The sequence below is a fragment of the Nomia melanderi genome, chromosome 2 (assembly GCF_051020985.1).
Source record: "Nomia melanderi isolate GNS246 chromosome 2, iyNomMela1, whole genome shotgun sequence".
NCBI lineage: Eukaryota > Metazoa > Arthropoda > Insecta > Hymenoptera > Halictidae > Nomia > Nomia melanderi.
The window spans coordinates 22,021,854-22,043,066 of NC_135000.1; the positions used below are offsets into that span (position 1 = coordinate 22,021,854).

The 21,213-nt window shown below is 41.9% G+C and overlaps 1 protein-coding gene across 6 annotated transcripts in view; it reads left to right on the forward strand.

Annotated features, from left to right (window-relative positions):
* Positions 1-21,213, forward strand: part of LOC116424729 (protein Skeletor, isoforms B/C) — a 91,808-nt gene that overhangs the window by 16,893 nt on the left and 53,702 nt on the right. For 4 of the 6 annotated variants that reach the window (XM_076364961.1, XM_076364959.1, XM_076364960.1 and 1 more), the window contains exon 2: positions 11,507-11,688. In XM_076364961.1, coding sequence (XP_076221076.1) covers positions 11,619-11,688 — 70 coding nt within the window. In that variant the 5' untranslated portion in view covers positions 11,507-11,618. Of the gene's footprint in view, positions 1-6,640; positions 6,789-10,337; positions 10,439-11,506; positions 11,689-21,213 lie in introns of those variants that run through there. The other 2 variants (XM_076364958.1, XM_076364962.1) reach the window with 2 other exon arrangements.

A 21,213-nucleotide genomic window follows, 5' to 3' on the forward strand; every position in this document is an offset into this window, starting at 1 on the left:
GTTTTATCGATGTACAGTCGGTCGTGCGAGAATTTCCTGTGTTCCGATGGTGTCGGCGGCAGTGGTAGTGTTGGCGGTTGCGACGGCGGGGAAAAAAGGTGGTCGGTCGATCGGTCTGGCTGGGAAAGTTGCTACGATCGCGGCCACAGTTTCTCCTGGTAATGAAATTATGTAAAAGAACTTGACAAGGGCTTTGAAGAAAGAAATTTTATTTCGTCCAAATTCGATGACCCTCCTTTATACATCGTTTGATGCTCAATACACACCGGGGAAAGTGGCCTGATTCGATTGAAATTAATTTAGTCGGCATTGAACGAGACATCCTTTATATAAGGAGTGTCACGACAAACATATTAATGGTAAATTTTTGAATTCCGCGGACACGGAAGCTGCTTTATATATTTTGATATTTACGAATGATATCCTTCACGTCGAATAAACACGGAATGACAATTGATTTACTTTCATTGTATCGAGTTGAATATAAACTCTGGCCACAAATAATCAATAACAATAGAGTATTAGATCCTGGAATCCAATATCATACATAAAACTACTATTACTCACCATACCTATAAATTCGAAACTCGTTTTACTAAATTCCACAGTTAAATGTTTACGTTATAATGAGCTGTCCGTAATTGTATATAATATAATTGTACGTAACCGTGAATTCATAGCTGTAATCCGATTTGCGGGGTGGAGGCCAAGCAACTTCGGACGTGTACGATCCCCCTTTGTGTTCAGAAATGAATTCACCAGTTTAGTGTCCTTAAATGAGACTCCTTCGACAAACGCAGGTACTCGCGGCGCGTCTTTCTTCGAGGCTTCATTAGCACGGCCGGATCCATTAAATCCCGTCTAGCAAAAACCGGCAGCAGTATCGCAACTTGCCTTCCCCGAATCTCAGATACTCGATATCGCGGCGCGCCGGTGGCCACCGAATGCGGGACCACCACGATCCCTTTGCCGTTACCTGAATTCAAGTAGTCAAAGTGCAAAGGCTCAGAACGGACGGCTCCGTAGCGTGAAGCTCCGCGAAACGCGGTCTCCGAGGTCTCTCTGAAAGTACGAATCCCGGCGCAACCGGGTCCGCGAACGACATAAAGCTTTGAAAGCTGTCGCAAGGACCGAATCGGCGCGGCGGCCGCCATCGGGACGCTCATGTACAAGGTGCGACGTGAAATATCGAATAACGGGCTAACGTTCCACTGCCAAATGCATCGGAGACTCGGCGTCAGAGTTTGAAATAACGGCACTGTTTAGAATTTCAAGGATGAAAATTACTTTTGAAGCGGCCTGTAGTGTTATGGAGGGAGGAAGGAATTTGGGAAGGTTAGGAGAAAGGGAGAGTGAGTTCCTGTTTGGTGTTACCTAAACGAAAAGAATTGCCTCGGGTATGTTCCCGTAGAATTTTAAAACAATATATAGCAGATATTAGATAACTGGAAAGGAGAGATTAGATTGACGCACCATACATGAAGTAAGAAGTACCAGGGAAACTTTCAAAACACCTGTATATCAGTAAATAGGTGAAGATACTGAGGGTGAAGCGTACAGGAACAAAGAGGAGGATCATGAAAAAAATGAGCATACAAATTTTTATTTTATATGGGATATTGTCTTTTTTATAGAGACAGGTGTTTGCAATCAGAGAGTTTGGAGGGGTTGCTGCATTATATTTTTATAATAGGTTTGCGAAGGAAGTAGTAACAAGTAGGATTTTTGCAGAAGATTTTTAATGCATTAGGAGATTTGATATGATTTTAAGAACCTGGTTTTGTATAATTTGAATTTTCTTTATGTGTGGTTTTGGAGCTACCATCTTACGTGGAAAGACGCTGCGATGAGTGTTGGATGGTATATATACAAATAGGTAAAGGACTGAACAAGAGCGGGAACGACTCTTAGGTGTCAGTAGTTCTTTACTGCCAAGGTAAAACTAGGTGTCGCCACACTTTGGAGTGATTTTAAAGAGTTACTTTTGAAATTGGTTGATGCTCTTGGAGTTAAGGTTTGAAACAATGGATTGGACATTTATGTTGGGTATTTCGGAAGGAATAACACGGTGGTCGCGTGTTCGACGGGACACCCTGTGTATACCGGTGAGCCGAGCCGGGGCAAGAATTTCATTTCTCATTGAAATACCGCCATATTTTCATCGTGGCGCGCGGTGCGTTACGTGCACAGAGCTGACTAAGATCTACAATTCAACTCGGCCCCGCTAAGAAGCAAATCGCGCGGCGCAACTTTCTGTGAGCCGAATTGGAAATAATGCGAGAAATGAGACCGGCTTCGACGGGGGACCGTTTTATCGTCGGTTTCAGCATTCCGGGCCGATGACAAATTTCCCTTATGGATTTGCGATCGTTACCGTTCCTGCGTTACTTCTGTATGTTCGCCGTGTAACCCGGTGTTTGATAATGGTTGTTGGTTTTCGTGAAAGTCGAATCATTCGTCTTCTTCCGACAGGTTATTCTCATTTTCATTTGCATTTTACTTCTATTCTTTCTTTTATACCTGTCTCTTTTCATTCCTATATGCTTCAAAATTGCATTATTCAATGTTTTCTTTTAATTATGAACAGCCTTTTACGTATACATTAATTTCATGAGACCTGCTTCAAAATTGAATATTTAAGAAACGGATTAAGGAAATTTTCTCAAACTTTCTGTGATGATATATATTGATTTTAGATTGTTGAAAATACTTTTCGACAGTATTTTACAAGAATCATTGTATTAGGAGTTGTTCTGATGATCATTGAAGTTACACACGGTTAATTAATGTTTCTATCGGCGACATTAAACGAGAATTATGCGGACGATTGGTTTTTCGCGAGACGCGAACGAACGTTCCGCCGTGTATCCAGGAATCGAATTAAATCAAACGGGGCCGCCGTCAATCAATCTTGATCCGCTCGTAGATATTTGACGCGTACCGCGAAAGTGCGCATCGTCGAATCCTTCCAGGAATTATGTTACCCGCTTATTACCTGTCGTTGCTCAATAACGGAATCTATTTAATTAAATCGCGGCGTGACCGAAAGCAGATGGAAACGCGCTCGATTTTAATGAACCTGTCAACGTCAACGGTTTCGCGAGCCAAACATTCGATATCTGTTTCCGTTCGACCGTTATTGTTTCACATTGCACATTCCGAGCGGAAATATAACTACAGCTGAATACTTTGAAGTGTAATGTACTTAGAAAGTCATTCGTATGACAAAGCAGCTAGAGCACTTCTCTGAAAAACCTAAAAAATCCGATACAATTACATTGCATCGCATAATATACTTAATTTTTCAGTTTCAAATATTACAAGTGCAAACAATCTGCAATTCGTTTATAAATCATGAAACTCTAGATCTCTGATGACATTACAGTCAAATAAATTTGTCTGAAATAAAATAATTGTTCGACTGAACAAAAAGTTTTATCAAGAAATTTTAGAGAAACCTATTTATTACAAAGAATAATCTATTTCTCAATCTAAAATATGTTTCCTCATTTCGTTACCTCTTAAACTTATAAACAGGGGGCACCTAGAAAAGAATGAAATCCTTAAGAAAAATTTATAAAAATTCATAAGAAATCTGCCAACGAAACTTTCCGTCCAACCCGATACATCTTGAGTTCACCTGAATTACCGTCTCACCCTCAACATCCTCTCGCTCGGTTGAGCCTATCGCGAGCAATTAATGCCGGCGATCATTCGCCAAATCAATTAGTTTTATAGCGGCGTGCTCTATTTGCCGCGCATAGATTACCATCGATTAATCGGTGGCTCGGTATCGTATTCCCTCCGGAGAGGAGCGAGAGGCAGGCAGGAAGGAAAAAAAATGGTCGGCGCGGAACGTTGACGGGTCGCGGTAAAAGCAACAATTTCATCAACCACGGGAACTCGTCGCGCCGTCCCAGAACACGGTTTAAAGGGCGCGCAAACGACCCGGGGAGAAGCGGGCCGCGGCCACGCTGATTGATCGTTGATATCGCGCGCGGTGCACACGCTTCGCCGTGTAAAGTTGCGAGATCACTTGATATCTAGACTGAGGAATGCGAATTTCTAATTGATCAATTTTCATCCGCCCCTATCTTAATTTTTACGTTAATTTGCTAGTCGTATCGACCTATTGCGTTGGAAAAGTTGCAATTTAAAATCTGTTAACCAAACGAGAAAGGAGAAGACATTTTCTAGGGACAGAAGACGGTAGAGTAATAATCTTTAATTCTTCATTGACAATTTTTAATGGAAGAGAAAAGAACGAATATCAGTTCACGTAACCGGAATTTCGTTCTGCAAAGAATGAAAGCGTTCTTTCCGCGCTGAATCGAAAATCGCGATATCAACGCACGTTTCCATCGTTCAAGGGACAAGATTTCTATCGGAAATGAAAACTTCAGGGGCGTGTGTTTGAAGGGCGGTTAAGCGATCGAAAGGGCTATCGCCCGCCAGCATTTAGCAAGGTAGCTTATTTGTCTCGCTGTTTCCCCAAAGCCGCGAGCGAACACGCCCGTTTCGACGAGCTTTCTTTGTTCTCCGTCATCGTCGTGAACTATCATCCACCTTATAAAACCTCTTCACCCTCGCTGTTTCCGTTACAACGTCAGCCGACCCACCTTCCGAATTGTTTCCATATTTTAATCCCCTTTTCATCTTTCCTCCAGTAATCCTTCTCTCAGATGCTACCGTTCTTTCATTCTCCATAATCCAGTAAAGGTTGTTTCATCCCCATTTTCGAAACTATTGCGAAACAAACATTCTTTCGTGCCGATCGCTATTACGATTTTGCACTCGATCTTCGAACTTTCTTTCTTCCTTCTTCTCCTATCGTCGTGTCAACGTTTTTCTCTTGATTTTTTCTCTTATATCTTTCCCCATCTTTCCCGTATATTTGCCTCGCGCCGTCTTGCAGCGCCCTCGTCCACGCGCGCGCGTAAACCGACGCGACCGTGGAAACGGATAAAGCCGTTGAGCTGATTTGGAATTCTTTGCTGGGACAACGAAATCGTATTACATTCATTAAAGGCTACGAGCCGGCTAAAGAACACGGGACACCGGCCGCCACCACTGCCGCGCAACCCCCCACATAAGAGAAGCGAAAGGGATCGCGGGAAAACGGGGGAATCGTTTGAAAACGGAAGGAGGAACGACCCCGCCGGTTCGTCGCAAGAAGACACTAGCTAGCGGTTCCAACTTCTGACCTCACTTCCGGTCACCCTGACGAAAATCCTCGACGTGCCTGCGGTCCGTTCCTCCTAGTCCAAATTTCGCCTACGTCTAGCCAGCGATAGCGTCGATCTTCTCTCGAGGATCCCCATTCAGCTTGGAACTTTATTTAAATGAACTTTCGTCTACTTTTGCCTGGTTATCGCGTGCATTATATTTCAAGGTTTCCAATTTGTGGGATTGTCTGTTTCTGAAATTACCTTTTACTATGTCGAAAATTATTTAATCCTTTCTCATTTCTGATGCTTAAGATTGAATAAATGCGACCGGGAGATATCATTCATCTTCGGATTCAGCTGAAAGCTTGATTTAAGGAACAGGATTGAGTTTTTAATTTCTGAAACGTATAGTACTAGTAAACCTTTAAAAATACTGTTATGGTCACGTCAGGTTAAATTTTGATTGCGTCTACTTGGCAATTATTCTCTAAAGATCTTTATTGAGCAAAGATTAAACTCTAGAGACTATAATTTCTCGAAGAGTCCCTTTCGAATCCACAAGCTTTTCCCAATCTGACATGCAGCTCTTTGAACGGATCCTCTATCTAACCTCTGACCTATCAGTGAAATCGTAGGCGGCCAAAAATCGTCACTGCATGACGCAAGCAGCAGAGAAGCTACTCTCGAAGTGCCCACAGCATTTTACAAACCGCGTGGGTTGTATTTGATACCCCAGAAGCAATCATTCTCAGCTCTAACTTCAGCCTCAACGATTTCCTTTTTCATCCTTACAAGTATATCCATGATCAATACGCAGTAAACAAAACTTCAGCGAGCCTCCAGCAAAACCTCCTCGTTCCTAAACACAATCAATGGATCATCATCACCAAATATCCGACAATTCCTCCATCAACTCTTCCCCTATCATTCCACCAGGTCCCTAAGAATCCTACAACACAACAATCAGCAAACTGTCGCAACCGAAATAACACACCCGATACCGAGTTCTGTAAAAAAACTCTCTACATCCACGGTCACCTGGCAACTTTTTCACCAGGTCAGCCGAGGGGGCAAGTGTCTCGCCGGCTGATAACAATCGACGGTCTCGTAGGCATCGATGATATCGTCGCGAGGGTATTGGTCCCATCGCTAGCTCCCACGTTGGGGTAGCAGCGGCTGTAGCAGCAGCAGCAGCAGCAGCTCTTCAGGTATCCAGGGTGGGGTGAGATTGGGCGCAGAGAACCGGCGTCGGTAATGGTGACTACGTCGGGTGGTGGGTTCCGGAGCGCGGAGGGGAAGCTGTCCGGGGGTCGGCGGGGGGTGCACCGCAAGCTCGAAAGTTGGGAAAAAGCCAAGGAAGGGGTTGGTGCTCGGAGGGTAGGTGGCGGACGAGGGCGCAAGCTCGAGGTCGTCCCTGTGCCCTCCCACTCTGTCGCGCGATAGGTGGAGCTTCCCTGGCCGCCAATACATATCCCGGAGCCGCGTACGCTGCCGTGCGTAACCCCCAGTCAGTCCTTCCACGTCCGAAAACGCGCGCTCCACGCACCCGGTGCGAGCGAGCGAGCTTAGCGCGGGCTCACCCCAGCTCTCTCTGCGCTGCGCCCAGCGTAGCCTGAACAGGTTAGCGATTTCACACGCCGACGTGATCGTTACCCGCGTCGTCTCGCACCCTGTGCGGCTCTCGGCCCTCTGGTCCAGTTTCCCTTCGCCAGCTCCATCCTCTAACGCGTCCTCGTCCGGACGCAAAGGGTTCTGTTTCGCTGTACCGCCTCGTGCTCCCCAAAGTGTATTATTCCGACTGTTCCGTTGCATCGAGCCATCCCCTAATTTACGGCGGCCGGACCTCGTTACCGCTTGGCTGGGTCCTCCGGATCTCGCGGTGTGTTGTTCCGTTTGGCGAGGTACGAGCTGCGCGGAGTTGTGACCCCTCGTGTGATCGAGTCCTCCGAATCGTTTGGAGGAATGATTCTGGCGGCGAGGAGGTGTACGGAATGAGGGGTGAAGGGAGGAGCGGTGGCGCAAGGTAATTAAACGGTAGGGGGGAACCGCCGAGTGTATCGAAATTATCGTTGATCCTTCGCGGATGTTTGATCGAGGAGCTACGGGGCTGCGTTCAGTGTCGCTAGCTCATTGTTTTTGCTTGATTATGCCAGGTCGAACGACCCTGGCATTCTGGAATGCCCGGTGGATCGCCTCGGAAATAATAAGTATTACTTTGCCGACGAAAACCGTGACCCGATTGGAACCGCCGATTTTTCGTGTGCTTTTGCTCGATGTAAAGAGACTACGGATGCAACGGTGGCTCGCGGGAAATTCGCGTGTATTGCGACGTTGGTAATGCGATTGAGGATCGTTTTAGGTCGGTGGAAAGTGAGCTCCCGACGAATGCGAGGGAAACGTAGGATGTCGGTCAGTCGATTCTCGTGATTTCTCCGATGACGTACGGTTGTTTGCTCGTTTTAGGATGATCGAGGAATATTGAACCGCACAGTGATTTCCATGGTTGATTTTGTGTACGGGAACGTTCGCTTTCCGTGACGAATCGCGTGCGACGTGAACCACAGCGATATTTAATGTCCGTGGAAGATGGCGCGTGTCGCTCGACCCAGCTCGATCCATTTCTACTTTCCAGCGTCGCGTACTGTTCATGGAACCATCGCAAAAGCGTTCTGTCGCGCAATTCTGTTGATGCATTGTACGTGCTGAAAACTGGTGACCATGTGACAATGTTGTTTTAATTGAGTTGTAAGTGACAATCGTCGTACTTGTCGAATACGCGAAGGAAAAGCTGTGAATGAAGTCTTATTACTCGTGATTTTGTTAAAACTGATTTAAGATTGGCTGATTGTAATTTCTATCTATGAGCATTCACCTTTAATCTATTACAGCTCTATTATGTATTAAATTATTACATTTGCAGGTTAATTTTGTCTGTTGTTAATTGTATATAAAGACACAACGTTGTTTGTTTCGGGATGCTACAATTATTAATGGTAACTACTGAATATGAGGCGTGATAGACGAGTACACACGCGGAATTTAATCTTGAAACAAGCTCGCAATAGGATCTATCTGTCTGATTATTCAGTGATCATGTTCGAGGAATAATTCGATTGTCTTGCGATCCAGAAACGGTCGGTTATTGAATGTTATTTGAAAATGCATAATTCGAAATAATGAGTACGTGATGTACATTTAGACGCCATCTTGCAATCGTAGAATCTCATTGTTCTCATTAAACTTACCTTGCTCCTCAGTCAGTTCAGGCATAGGCGCCTAACAACACAAGTGTTAGCACGTTAAACAACCATTAGAAGTCGACTGGTATTCTGTGTGGCTATTTATCATATCCATCATATCATCATATCTTATTTAACATACCCAGATACAGAAAAGTAATTCTTCGTTAGATTCTACAGAAGAATCTAGTAAAAATCTAATCATAAGAAAAATAGAAAATCAGACATCCAACTCAAGCAACCTAAATCTCAATTTAATTGTCTAAATAATTATTACATCCTGCATTAAAGCTTTTATCCCTAGATTATACTTGACAATTTCAAAATTCTTCTTCACAGTTTCTTGCTTCATATGCAGTAATATACGTAGGACTAAAATTTAATGACAATTAGTCGAATCGTCCCGTGTTCACCAGTTTCAATGATGAAACGAGTCATTGGTCTTGCAATACAAAGGTTACACGTCTCGAACGACAGTGCATGATAAGAGTAGATGTGCAGCTTCCTGATTGTCGATCAGTTTTGCCGAGGAACGAGGAGGCAATTAAGGACGCGGCGTGTGAATGAACTCCGACACGGTCGCACCGATGGCATTTTAATTGTTGTACAATTGCGTTGCGCCTTACTCTCTCTCTCTCTCTCTCTCTCTCTCTTTCTTTCTCTCTCTCTCTCACTCTATCTCTCTCTCTCTCTCTCTCTTTCTCTTTCGCACTTTCTCTCTCTCCGCCCCGGTTTTGCTTCATCCGAACAGCTTTATACGCGCGAAGCGTGTTCGAGCAGTGAAACTTTCATAGCACGACGTGAATTTATTGTCGTCTCGATTCACTGTAACCTGCTCGACTGTTTCGACATCGACTATAAATCGTTTCCGGAGCACACAGATTCTCCCCGATTCTGTAAGAATTCTGTTTACAATCGCCTTTCGTAAGGTCCAGTCAATTCTTACTTCGAAATCGTGCGTTTGCGTACAACTTTCAGGTCACTCGTCCTGTTGTACGTAGTTCTTGTGGATTCTTCTGAATCGAGCGTTGTAGGAGACTATTTATAAAAAGTGGAACTATAATAATATTGTGACTTTTCCAGTAAAATTGCGATAAAAAGTATTTCAATGAAACACGTTTCTTTTTCTCTTCTACTGAATACTTATAGTTAACTGCTATTAACAAGTTATATCCGTTACCAAATATTTTATCAAGTTACAAGTGCAATGAAAATTCCATTCAGGCTCGATGAAGTCTTTAATTCATTATTGTACGTCGAATATTTATATAACCGTATACATATATATTGTTCACCGAACGGGCAGAACATTCGACAAGTTTTAATGAAATTTTCATTACCTTCCCGTGAAAAACTGTATTTATACCCGTAGATGAAAATTTAATCCAACGCGGTAGTAGTTTTATAATTACACCGTCGGTACTGTAAGAATTAATAAAACGGTTTTCGTTTGCGTTTTTTCCAGGAAATTATCAGAGTATTCCGAGCATCGCGTGCAAAATCGTTTAAGACATTTAACTCGAGTGGCAGTTTGCAATCGCCGTTTAATTAAACCCAGCAAAATTATAAAATTTCAAATTCAACCTTAAATTTTCCATAATGGATCCACACATGAAACACCGAAACAAACTAGTTCTACCTTCTAATTTATACACGATTATTCTTTATATTATTTGCAAAAAGTACCATTGACATTTCATCAGGAAACAATGATTATTTCTAACATAATATATTATCGAGTGCAGAGGGTTAAGTTGACTTTCCAGGAAGGAAAACGTTGTCGCGCGCATAGAAAGTATCTATGAGCTCGATTGGCGAGGATTGGCGGTCACGTGGTCCATGTGCGAGTTTTTTCAAAGCCGGCAGGGGAAAGGTGTGCCGGGACGGCCGCTGGCAAATTTCTGTTCAGTCGACGTTGTCTCGGTCAATAGTCAACACGGTTCCCACCGAAACACCACCGGCGACCGTACGCTTTTCTTCGGCAGTTTCTTGGCCCCCTGGTCGATTCGAGTGTTAACACAATTCGCTTCGGTTAGTTCCTCCTCGGCTCGTGCGCCAGATTTTATTTACCGATAAATATTGGTTCACGACTCTCCGCGCGCGTTCCCCGTTTAGTACTGAACGGTCTTCCATGAAATATAAAGTGGAGGTCGATATTTCTCCTCGAATATCCCTTACAGTTCGTACTTGCGTATTTTCTTTACGTCTCCTCGGCATTTCATGGTTTTTTACAGAGCTTTCATTGAGCTTTCGGTACATTTCGTTAGCTTAATTAGTATTGAATAGCCTCTTGAAGAGTTTAAACGAGTTTCAACGTTTATTATATTCGTTTGTCGTAATTTAGGTTTCTTGAGAACATGCTCTAATTATAAGGGAAGTTACATTGTTTCTTTGCGTCATGTTTTAATTGATATTGAAAAATATAGACGTTCGAGTATATTCATGTATCAAATGTTAGTCAATCAATTTATGACATTATCGTCCTTTTAATCAATTATATAATGTTATACAAGTGGATATAACTAAATCGCAGACAACAATAGAACTTACATGACTGATTCATAATGAGCATTTATGAAATCATGCATGACAATTGGTACCATACAGTCATCCAAATAGAACAATACTTTAATCAATTAACTAGCTTGTACATCGAAAAGCTATACCCTCCACAATATTCTCTCGCGAATCTAATGCAATCCCTAATATCCTTCTCGAACCCAATTTTCCGGTCAGTCATCTATTAATTGAAATTTCAAAATGTAGGTCTCCCATTACGCAGAAATCCCAAATAAATCAAAAAGTCCACGATTTCTTCGCGAAATTCCAACATTTTCCAACCAGGAACCCGGAAATTCGAGACATCCATAAATCGCCAAGGAATCCAGCCGGGGGAGTCACCTTGTCGCGGTTTCCGGGCACGAAACGTTCCCACGGATGCTCTGGTACCATCGTTGTCTAGAGAAAGCAAAGGTTCCCTATTCCCGAAAGTTCGCCGACGAAAAACGAATAATAGGGGCTGGAGGGGGAGAGGGTCTGGGCCAGCCGGGGGATGATGAGAACTCGCGTGGCTTCACGGTGTTCCTTTCGAATTTCCAGATCGGACATAAGTGCGCGCGTGTGGTTCGTGTGTGTATACATGTGCCATCCTCCGCGTCGACGGTAAGCGGGAGAGAAGAGGACTCGGGCCAACCGGAGCCGGAACCGAAAAATGGATGCGACGCCACTGCGACTCATTTCCGGACTGCTTTTGTTCGCCTACACCACCTTGTCAGACTATAGTAAGTCATTTTGCTTAATAAAGCTACTCCGCTCTATCGTTTGTGCTTGCCTCTACATGTGTGCGTGTATGTGTGCGAGTGTGTGGATGTGGGTGGATTCGTTATGCTCGGCGCATTGTGGCTCTGAAACCAACCCCATCGCAGGGTAAACGAAACGCAACTGTCTTTCGAGATGTTTCAGCATGCTTCAAGAATTTTTTAAATTATTCGCGATAGATCTTCCGTGATGAATCAAATTATTTGCCATAGATATTAAAACTTTCCGTGCACTACCGTTCGCAAGTATCAGGTTAGTTTATAGGTAATACAAGTTTTCTTTTTATTTTAAACGTAATTTAGAATTTGGACGTTCGACGAATTTATTTAGGAAATGCTTGATGACAGTGGTTAAGAATTGGAATGATAAGGCATACTTTTATGCATGAGTAGTTTATAGAAATCTCGGAAAATCAGTGAAATATGAATTGATATGGTGTAATATTTCTATACAAATGATTTAATTTTTCGTTTATATGCGTTATCGAACTAATTACATTTTTCAGTATTATTTATAATACTTTATATACTTTATATATGTACGTAGTGCTTGTTTAGGATGAATATTTCTTAAGTAGTATTTGGTAAGAATTTTTGACAAATCAATAATTACTTGATAAATTTCCCGATACTTACGGACGAGTGCGCGGGTTTTAGAAGCTTTCAGCGAAGAGGGGGATTTAAAAAGAATTTTGACCATCCTCGAGTTGTGCGTGTGCTCTGTTATTTACCTTAGATACAAGAGAAGTGTGAATAATCTACCTGGTTTGACATAGAATACACAGTATATAGTTTACGGTCCATAGTCGATAGGAATCGGGGAACGTTGCACATTTGCGGTTCAACGTACGAGTTGTTTCTCTGAAAAAAGTATTGCAATGGTTCTACGCTCAATTAACTTCTTCGCTGTTAAATGCAATAGCACGACAGAAATAGTATGTTACAAAAAGAAGATAAATTAAATAAATGTAAACACAAGGTACTAAAGCATCTCAAACATAAACTCGTTCTAACAAATAATAATGAACGATCGGTAAGCCCAATAACGTGATCCTTACTCTTTACAGAATCTCGATTTCTTCACAAGAATATTAGTTAATTTTCCCAATATTTCCGTATATATACAATATACTACACATTGTTTATAATTTGAAGATTTATATAAATACTCGAAAGAAGCTTTTCCGGACCTCCGAAGGTTAAAGAAAATGTAACGATTAGAGAGCCCGGGCGCGGCAGACGCGACAGGAGCGTCGGCCAGTGGTGCTCAATTGATTAAACAGTCGCCAATTGTCGGTGAATGATGCCCGCGTATCGGCGCGGCGGCGGTTATGGTAATTTGAAAACTTTGAGCGATTTAGAAGGTAAATTGCTAAGGGAAACGAGGACGTGGCTCGCCGTGCCGAGCCACCGCTGGAAAGACGCCGGCAAATGCGTCGCCGTAATTGCATAATGGCCCTGGTGTGTTCTCGTCGAGATACGGAGCCCTGGCCTGGTTTTTACTTGAGGACTTTCACTCCGCATCACCAGGTCCTCTCTTCTATCTTCCTCGTCGACCGAAACCTCCCGCCTCTGTTTCTCTTCCTTATTTTATTCCTCGCCTCTTTTGTTATTCCCCTTTCAACGTCATTCTGTATTTCATTTTTTTTCTTTCTTCGTTGATCTCGACGCTCCTCGTCGATATTATTCTTCTCCACCGCTTCGAAGGTTTCCTCTGAACTTCTGAAATTTTCGAAACTGCTACTGGTTTCTTTAAAAAATTATAATAAGGTATTAATAGGAAATAATATTCAAACCCATCGTCACTCTACGCATCAAAATTCATAAAAAAATCATCTATTCTATACAAAATCAAAACCTCGATTCATTTCCGAGAGAAAGAAACAAACATTTTTCAACAATTTGAAACACTTACTTAGTGAAACCAGCAAAACATTAATTACACAGAAGCAATACTCTAGAGTCTAGGGCCTAGACTAAATGGATTCGAATATAACCCTAAACCAGTGAACTATATTCAACCACTAACTCGTTCCATACACATAAATAGATAACAGATTAGTAACTCGGACGTTAAGTCCTTGTTGCTACATACCTACAACATACAAAAAACACTCGAACCACCAATGCAATACCCGAGTATATAACAACCGCATAATTCGTGGACTCGCAACGATCCGAATCGCTTTACACGGTTACCGGCCAGGTCGGTGATCGGTAATATGAAACGTTGTTTTTGCAACAAATTAAGCAGGAGCACGAACGACGGTAATCCTCATGTATTCAAGGCGAGTCTGAATTGGTCGTTCCTCCTCAAGGGCGGTTACATCGGCGGCGATTTAGTTTGAGCATCCGGTATAAGGAACTCCCCGGGCTGTTAGCCGGCATTAGTCGGTTTCAAGTACGGAATATTGTTTCTGGAGATCCCGCCGCTCAAATTGCTGGCATTTAGCGGCTTATCTGGATTATCGTTTCCCCGCGGCCAGCGCGAGGGGGTTGCAGGCGTTTCCGTGGGGGTTGAAAAAGCGAGCAGTGCGTCTCCCCCGGTTTTCGAATTTCAATGTTTCTCTCTCTCTCTCTTTCTCTCTCTCTCTCTCCCCCCTCCCTTCCACCCCTGGCGCTGGGAAAAGGATTAAACAGTGGAACGGATTAGAGACGATTTTTTTCTCTGCCTCCCTCATCGTCTGCTCGCTCCCCTTCCTACGCGGGGATTCCGAAGGAAACAATTCCTTCGCCGGTGGAAGCGGAAATTCGAATGTAGAGAAACTTCGTACGAAAGCTGAGCTGAGTTCGGTCGACTCGTTATCGGATTATTAACCTTGGATTAAGTACCAGTATAGTTTTCTGCGGTTTATTCAACGGCAGGGTCCAGCCTCTTGTTATGAATATATATAGTTTGGGGGTAAAGATTTTGAAAGGTTTTGAGATAAGAATGTGGACGGCGGATGTGCTTATTTTGAAAATTTCGGAATTCTTTGTTGTATTTTTATTGTAATGCATTGTCGATTTATTTGTTAGCTGATCCTTAAATTCTTTGCTTTATTATTTAGTGTCGAATTTATTGTTTGTTGTATCTTTTATGTCGATTTGATGATTGAAGAAAAACATTTTTTAGGGGTTGTAAAGATGAAAGACTGTATTTGCCGAGTTAAGTCTTTAAGATCCACGCTAGGAAATAGTTGCAAATAGATTAAATTCAACATTTTTGTAGCTATAAGATATTGCTGATTAGTGTTGTTTAAAATTCATGTACGGATTTGTATCTCTGAATTGGTCCAAAGCGAGATGTTTGCTCCATTTCGTTACGTACTGACACAAGTGAACCAACGTTTTACGTGTGACCCACTTATCGGTTAATTTGAAAGGCTTTCCACGTGCTCCAAGATCGATCGCTCATTGTTCGACTAAATTTTACCTCTGGATTAGGATCAATTAGCAGGTCGTAGGTGTAGATGAAAACTTTGCGAGTATCATAGTTGACTCAACACATCCTGCAGTCAATTATTCGGTTGATCGAAAATTCTCAATTTATAATCACTAATTAAAATTCTTCAGACGTTCACATTCCATTATCCTTTATTATTTTAAATCCCAAGATGTTGAGCCAGATTTATTGCACCGGCAGTGATAATGTTCAGAGCAGTTAGTTTGCCTAACTCAAAGTTTCAAGAAAAGAAGTAACTCCTCTTAACTTTCCTGACCTCAATATTTTTCTCGGGAAAATGTCGTTTGTATATGAGGAACCCATTAGCCACGTTCTGTTGGTATCAAATTAAAAACACAGAGGGTTGTTCGTCGGAAAACGCTTTGCAGCAACGGCAGAAGCAATTGTTCACACCTCGCCCTCTAATGAAGTTCTATGACCGCCCACTCCGTCATGTCTCCCCCGTTTCATTTCTGTTTCAGATATTTCTTTCGCGAAGTTGCTCCTCCGTCGGTATCTTCCCTTTATTGTCCGCGGCTTCTAGACTCTGAAAAATGCTTTATTGAGTTCGCGCAGTATTCGACTCGGACCGGGGAAAGAGGGAACCAAGTTCTTTATGAAATGAAACATTTTCCGCGGATCTGTCCGCTGAAAATTCTTGCTAATAGTCGACCCGTTTCTCCCGGCGTCTCTTCTTTCTACTTCGTTAGGAAGTTAAAGGGTGTACCGCAGATAAAGAAGCAAACTTTCGTGTTATTTGATCGCGTCGCGAACAGTTCCTTCGCAGAAATTCTGATTTATCGAGATCGTTATTCTGCAGTTCATGAAATTCACCTTAATGTAACGTGTGATATTTGTAATTTAAACTTTCCAACAAAAGTATCCCTTTATATAGCACATCTTTATATTCTGGACATAAACCATCATTACTCTTCTTACTTCACAATTCAAATCGAGCACGGTCGAAACGAAATTTCTTGAACAACATTCTTCTTCCTTCACATTTGTGAAACAATCTTATTTCCAATTCAAAATACACAACTTCCATTTGTTTTTAAGAACAAATCACGTGATAAATATTACTCTCTACTTCTAAATCAGAAGGAATAATTACTGTTCAAATAAAAGGCGGCGCCAGAAAGGAATAAAAGGTGAAAAAAATAAATCGAATAAGTACGTTCTCGTCGAGAGAATTCTAACTATCCACAGAACAGGGTCCAGAGATCCTGCTAAACTTCCGGGGCACCTTGTGTGCTTGTCCGCGCGAGGATACAAAGAGAATAGCGAGGGGCAGCGGGGGGCTGACGCGCACATGTAGCTTCCAATAAAGCTCCGCTCGAGTGCTCGATCGGCACTCGACGAATCTCGAATCGGACAATACCCTCATGGCACGTCCATCTGAAATAACCCATAAGGTCTCTCGAGTGTACATTTATATAGAGGGGGGGAGGGAGGGGCGGGAAAATGCCTCGTAGCACGGTTACCAGTATCCTGGCTGTGCAAGTAGCGAACCTACGATACCTTTTTTTTATCTCCTTTCGAAGGATTACTTCCGGGTCAGCAGAGTCAGGCTCCGATTTTGTCCAATCCGCAAGCTTACAGATTACCGGACACTTGTCGCTCGGTTACGTGACGCGTATCGCGTGTAATCCGCAGATTTTCCGCCGCGATTCTCCTCGAGACCTTTATCCACGACGTTAACGTGAATCCATGCTGTTAGAGTGACATTGAGCCTGGGTTTATGTTTACAAAAAGTTAGGAACAGGATGTTGTTTAATGTATGATTTAATTGATACGGTACGAGAGTCAACGTGTTCAGACTTAAATTTGAACTTATGAGAAATTAATTTCACTTTTTTGGAGAATATAACTTATAATATAGTTTATGTAATGTAATTTGTAATACGACTCGTAACATGTTATTTGAGGAAACAGTAATTAGTCTCTTTTAGTGCTAGGAAGCTTCAACATGGATTTCAAGTTAATTATTATTGTTTTACTTGTTGTCCTCGAATAGGTGATTAATTAACTATTCAACACGCTGACTGCCACGAGAATTTCGAACGTTTTGTGTAACAATACATATTCTTTCATAACAAAGGCAAATGGTATTAGAAATAATTATTAGTAACTTGGTATCATAGTACGCGTGTTACACTATCATCTAGCTGTTTGTGTTACTAAGTATTTTTATTCGACATCAGTTTTCTTACTGTAATTGTATTTAAGCAATTTTGAAGCTTCGGTCACTGGTGTCCACCGTGACAGTCAACCTGTTAACCATCTAGTATCAATATAAACCAGAAACGCGCTCATTTAACCAAGTATCGCTTTTTTCACAAAATTGTTTACCTGTTAATAATGAAATAACTGTAAATGATAAACCAAAAAATAAGAAAAATGTTGAATAAACCGTGTCCACAAAAGAACCCATTATTTTCTTCAAATCGAATACGAAAATTTGTCGAAGGCTCCGCTATGATTCTCGTAGTATCGCAACAAAATAACTCGCTACGGAACGATACGATGACAGTTCTATCGCCGAAGATTACAAGCAAGAATTCAGAACTCGCTGAATATAGCGATCGCGGCAGGCTGTGCACGCCGTTCGTTGCAAAAGTAATCGAACAATTTTTTTCCCTTTCTCCTTTTTTTTTCATCCTGCTTTCCCGTGGGATTACTTCCGGTTCAACGAGTCCCGCTCAGTCGGGTTCAATCTCCGTACTCTGTGTCAGATTACAGAGTACTCGCCGTAGTAACATCTATAGTAACACGTGTGTAGTATGTAAACTCGCGGCGCGCGTGCGCAGTCTCCGCTCTTCACCCTTACGTGCAAGTGTGTGCATCGCTGCAGCAGCGGCCGGAAAACGTCGAAGCGCGCGCGTCCTCGATGCATATCACGGACAGTTTCTTTCTTCCGCTGGGGAGATTATAACGCAACCTGAAATCCATTCAGCCCGATGGATTATTTATGCCGAATTATCGTAAATGCCGCGCATGGACCACCGACATAGAGCCTGCGAAAATATTTTAATGGATTTCCGAGCTTTCAATTTACTCCGTGAATCTTCCTGGCGATGGATAATACACTATATACGAATTTTTATTCATTGATCCTGTTTCGTGGCAACTCATTGTCGTATGTTAATGCTTGAAAAGTGAAACATAATTATTCGTTATTATTACGTATTAATTTATTCTGTTTCTAATACTGACAACGAGAGAAGAATTCATCTCGACGATTGAAAATTAATGTATCGAATGTATCCCCATTTATCAAGCTGAATGAAATTAATTATTGGAGTATATTTAAAAAAAGACATGTCTTCTTAACACGTTAAGCGCCACGAAAATCTTGACCATTCTTCTGTACAGTTTTTAGCAAAGAAAAGTTGCAACAATTATTCACTATTTGGGGTTACAATCTTTGCATTACACTATTATCAACTTAGTTACGTTATTAAACATTTTGATTCGACATCGATTATCTTGCATGTTACGATTGTTGTCAAGTAATTCGAAAACGAAGCGAATTCATTGTAATACAAAGCTACAGCTCGCGCGAGATGTTAAAAATGTGTTATTACCGTCAGCTAGAGTCTTAAAATAAAATCATTCATTGTCGATTGTTTCTGATATTGTAGTATCGTTTTGGTAAAAGCGTTTCTTAAAAAGAAAGTTGCAAGTGTGTAGTTAGACACGGAGATAAGTTCCTTAGTCATCGTAGGGTTAATTAGCCCCCGCGCGACGCCAATGAGTGACGGGTTGCTTCGTACAGGCGTTCAGCCAGTGGCGTCCCCACCACGATGTTCCTCGATAATGGAGTGGGGCGCCGCTTGAGCACCCGTCCAGCGTTGTCCTCACCGGTTCGAATGGTAGAGGCTGCCCCACCATTTCGACGCCACGATGGAAGTGGAATAGGTCAGCCGGACACACTGAATCAACCTTGTAGTAACTATTATTCGTGCACGTTTCGAAATTCTCATCCCTTCTGGACAGTTTTCCCTCTGGCCTGTTCATCTGACTGTATTTTGTTAATCTATTACCATTGAACAATGAAGAACCTATTGCACCATGTTATTCTACAAATAATATCTGTTAACCCTCTGCATATTGAATTGATCTGAATAAATTTTCTTATAAATCTGATTTTATTTTCTGCAATAAGGTAATACGATAGAGATTAATTTTCATCAAGTATACGATATACGAGTAATATTAGATATTTTTTCAAATTGTGAAATTTTGTACTTTGGTATAAGGGATGCATGACGAATGTAACTCGTTAAATATTTCTATGTGGTTAATGTTATAGTTGAATGTACGATGTTAATACTTTTTGTTGTATGGATTTTTAATTGTCCATCTATGTATGATGGAGACTTGGAAACGACATCGAACGATGTGTTTCTATTTATAGAACTTCAATTTGGATTCTCGAGTGTTAAATGACTATATATGGTTCGTTTCTCAGGTTGATCAGATTTCAAAGCAATTAAGTTCATTATTCTTGTTCTTACATTCGACATACCTTGACATGAATGTACAGTATCCCATAATCATTAGTTTAGAGCCCTGGAATTCGATATACCGTCATTCTGTCGTCCGTGATCTGGATTGTGCACAGAGTTACAGGAGTCCCTGAAAGGTGACGTAACCTGACGTAACATTTAATTAGATATGAATCTTGCTCGATTGTTAGAGGAAGTTGAATATGCTCGCAGTTCCCATTCGAAGCCTGTCAAACTAGAATACACACAACCACATAAAAGATTCGCCTTTGCTGCTACCACCACGCTGAGAACTTCATCTATATAACTTCTATCAAAGTTTAACTGGGTCGTTATCGTCATTTAAGTTGATAATTGTCTTCTCACATTATTTTCTTAAATGCTACGTGCCTTTATTATGAAATAGTCCAAAGGAATTTTATCGATTTTATTGAACACATTAACATTATGCAGTAGTAATTACATATAAAATTTCCATTTTAGTGTTTGGTCGGTGATTATGACAACATTACTGAGCTTCTAACTTTTACGTATTAACTTATGTTCTAATGAACTATTCAGAGTGCAGTGAATTGTTTAATGAAATATATTTATCTCCGTATTTATTTATCTATCTGCTTCTCTATTCCTCTATTCCCCTATTTCTCTATTTGTATATTTCCCTATTTTTCCATTTCTCTATTTCTCTAAAATACATCATTTCTAATTACGCTTCCACTATACAAAGACATTACACCAAAATATAAAGCCATTTCTTAATTCCAGTTCCCCAAAATTTACCGACAACACCATAAATTCAACATATACCGATTAGTTATTAACACCGATTTATCGCATCAACGCTAAATCGTCTCGCGTTTCGTCCACAGGATCATCGAGTCGTATTGTACGACCTAATCCAAAGAAATAAGCCCCCATCGACGCGCTCGCGCGTTGGATCTTCACCGTTGAACGGTCTCGGCGAGCGATATTGAAATTGCCGCGGCGGAATTGAAACAGCCCCGAATGCGTGAAACCGCGCGCGTCGTGTCGGGCAAAGATGAGGATCGCGTGTGCACGTGCGATCACGCGGAGACACAGGGGCACTCCAAGTAATTGGAGTCGGTAACGGGTGTACATTTAATGCGTGTACTTGTTGCTCGCACGCCAGATGTGCGGCTCCCAGCGGAGCGCGCACGACGACGAGCGCCAGACGACCACCCCGAAACTTCGTGGTTTACTGTTAATAGATGTAAACGACCGATTCGGGGCGAACCGGAGGGACTTCTCGATCGGTCGTTTCTCTAATCGATTAACAGTCCCACCTGTGGCCGGCCGCTTAGCTTAATGACGATGTTGCAAATTAACGCGTCCGGCTGTTCGGACGGATTTGCGAAGACGCGATGTCCTTCTAAACCAAAATCCTGATAGAGTCTAGGTATCTACTCCTGAAAACGTTTCTGATGATCGCAATGTCAACTGTTCTTTAAAAACAAAAGGCACAATGTAATTAATGATATCAAGTTTGAGAAACTTATTCTTCATTCTATACAGAAAATACTTATATACTAGCAA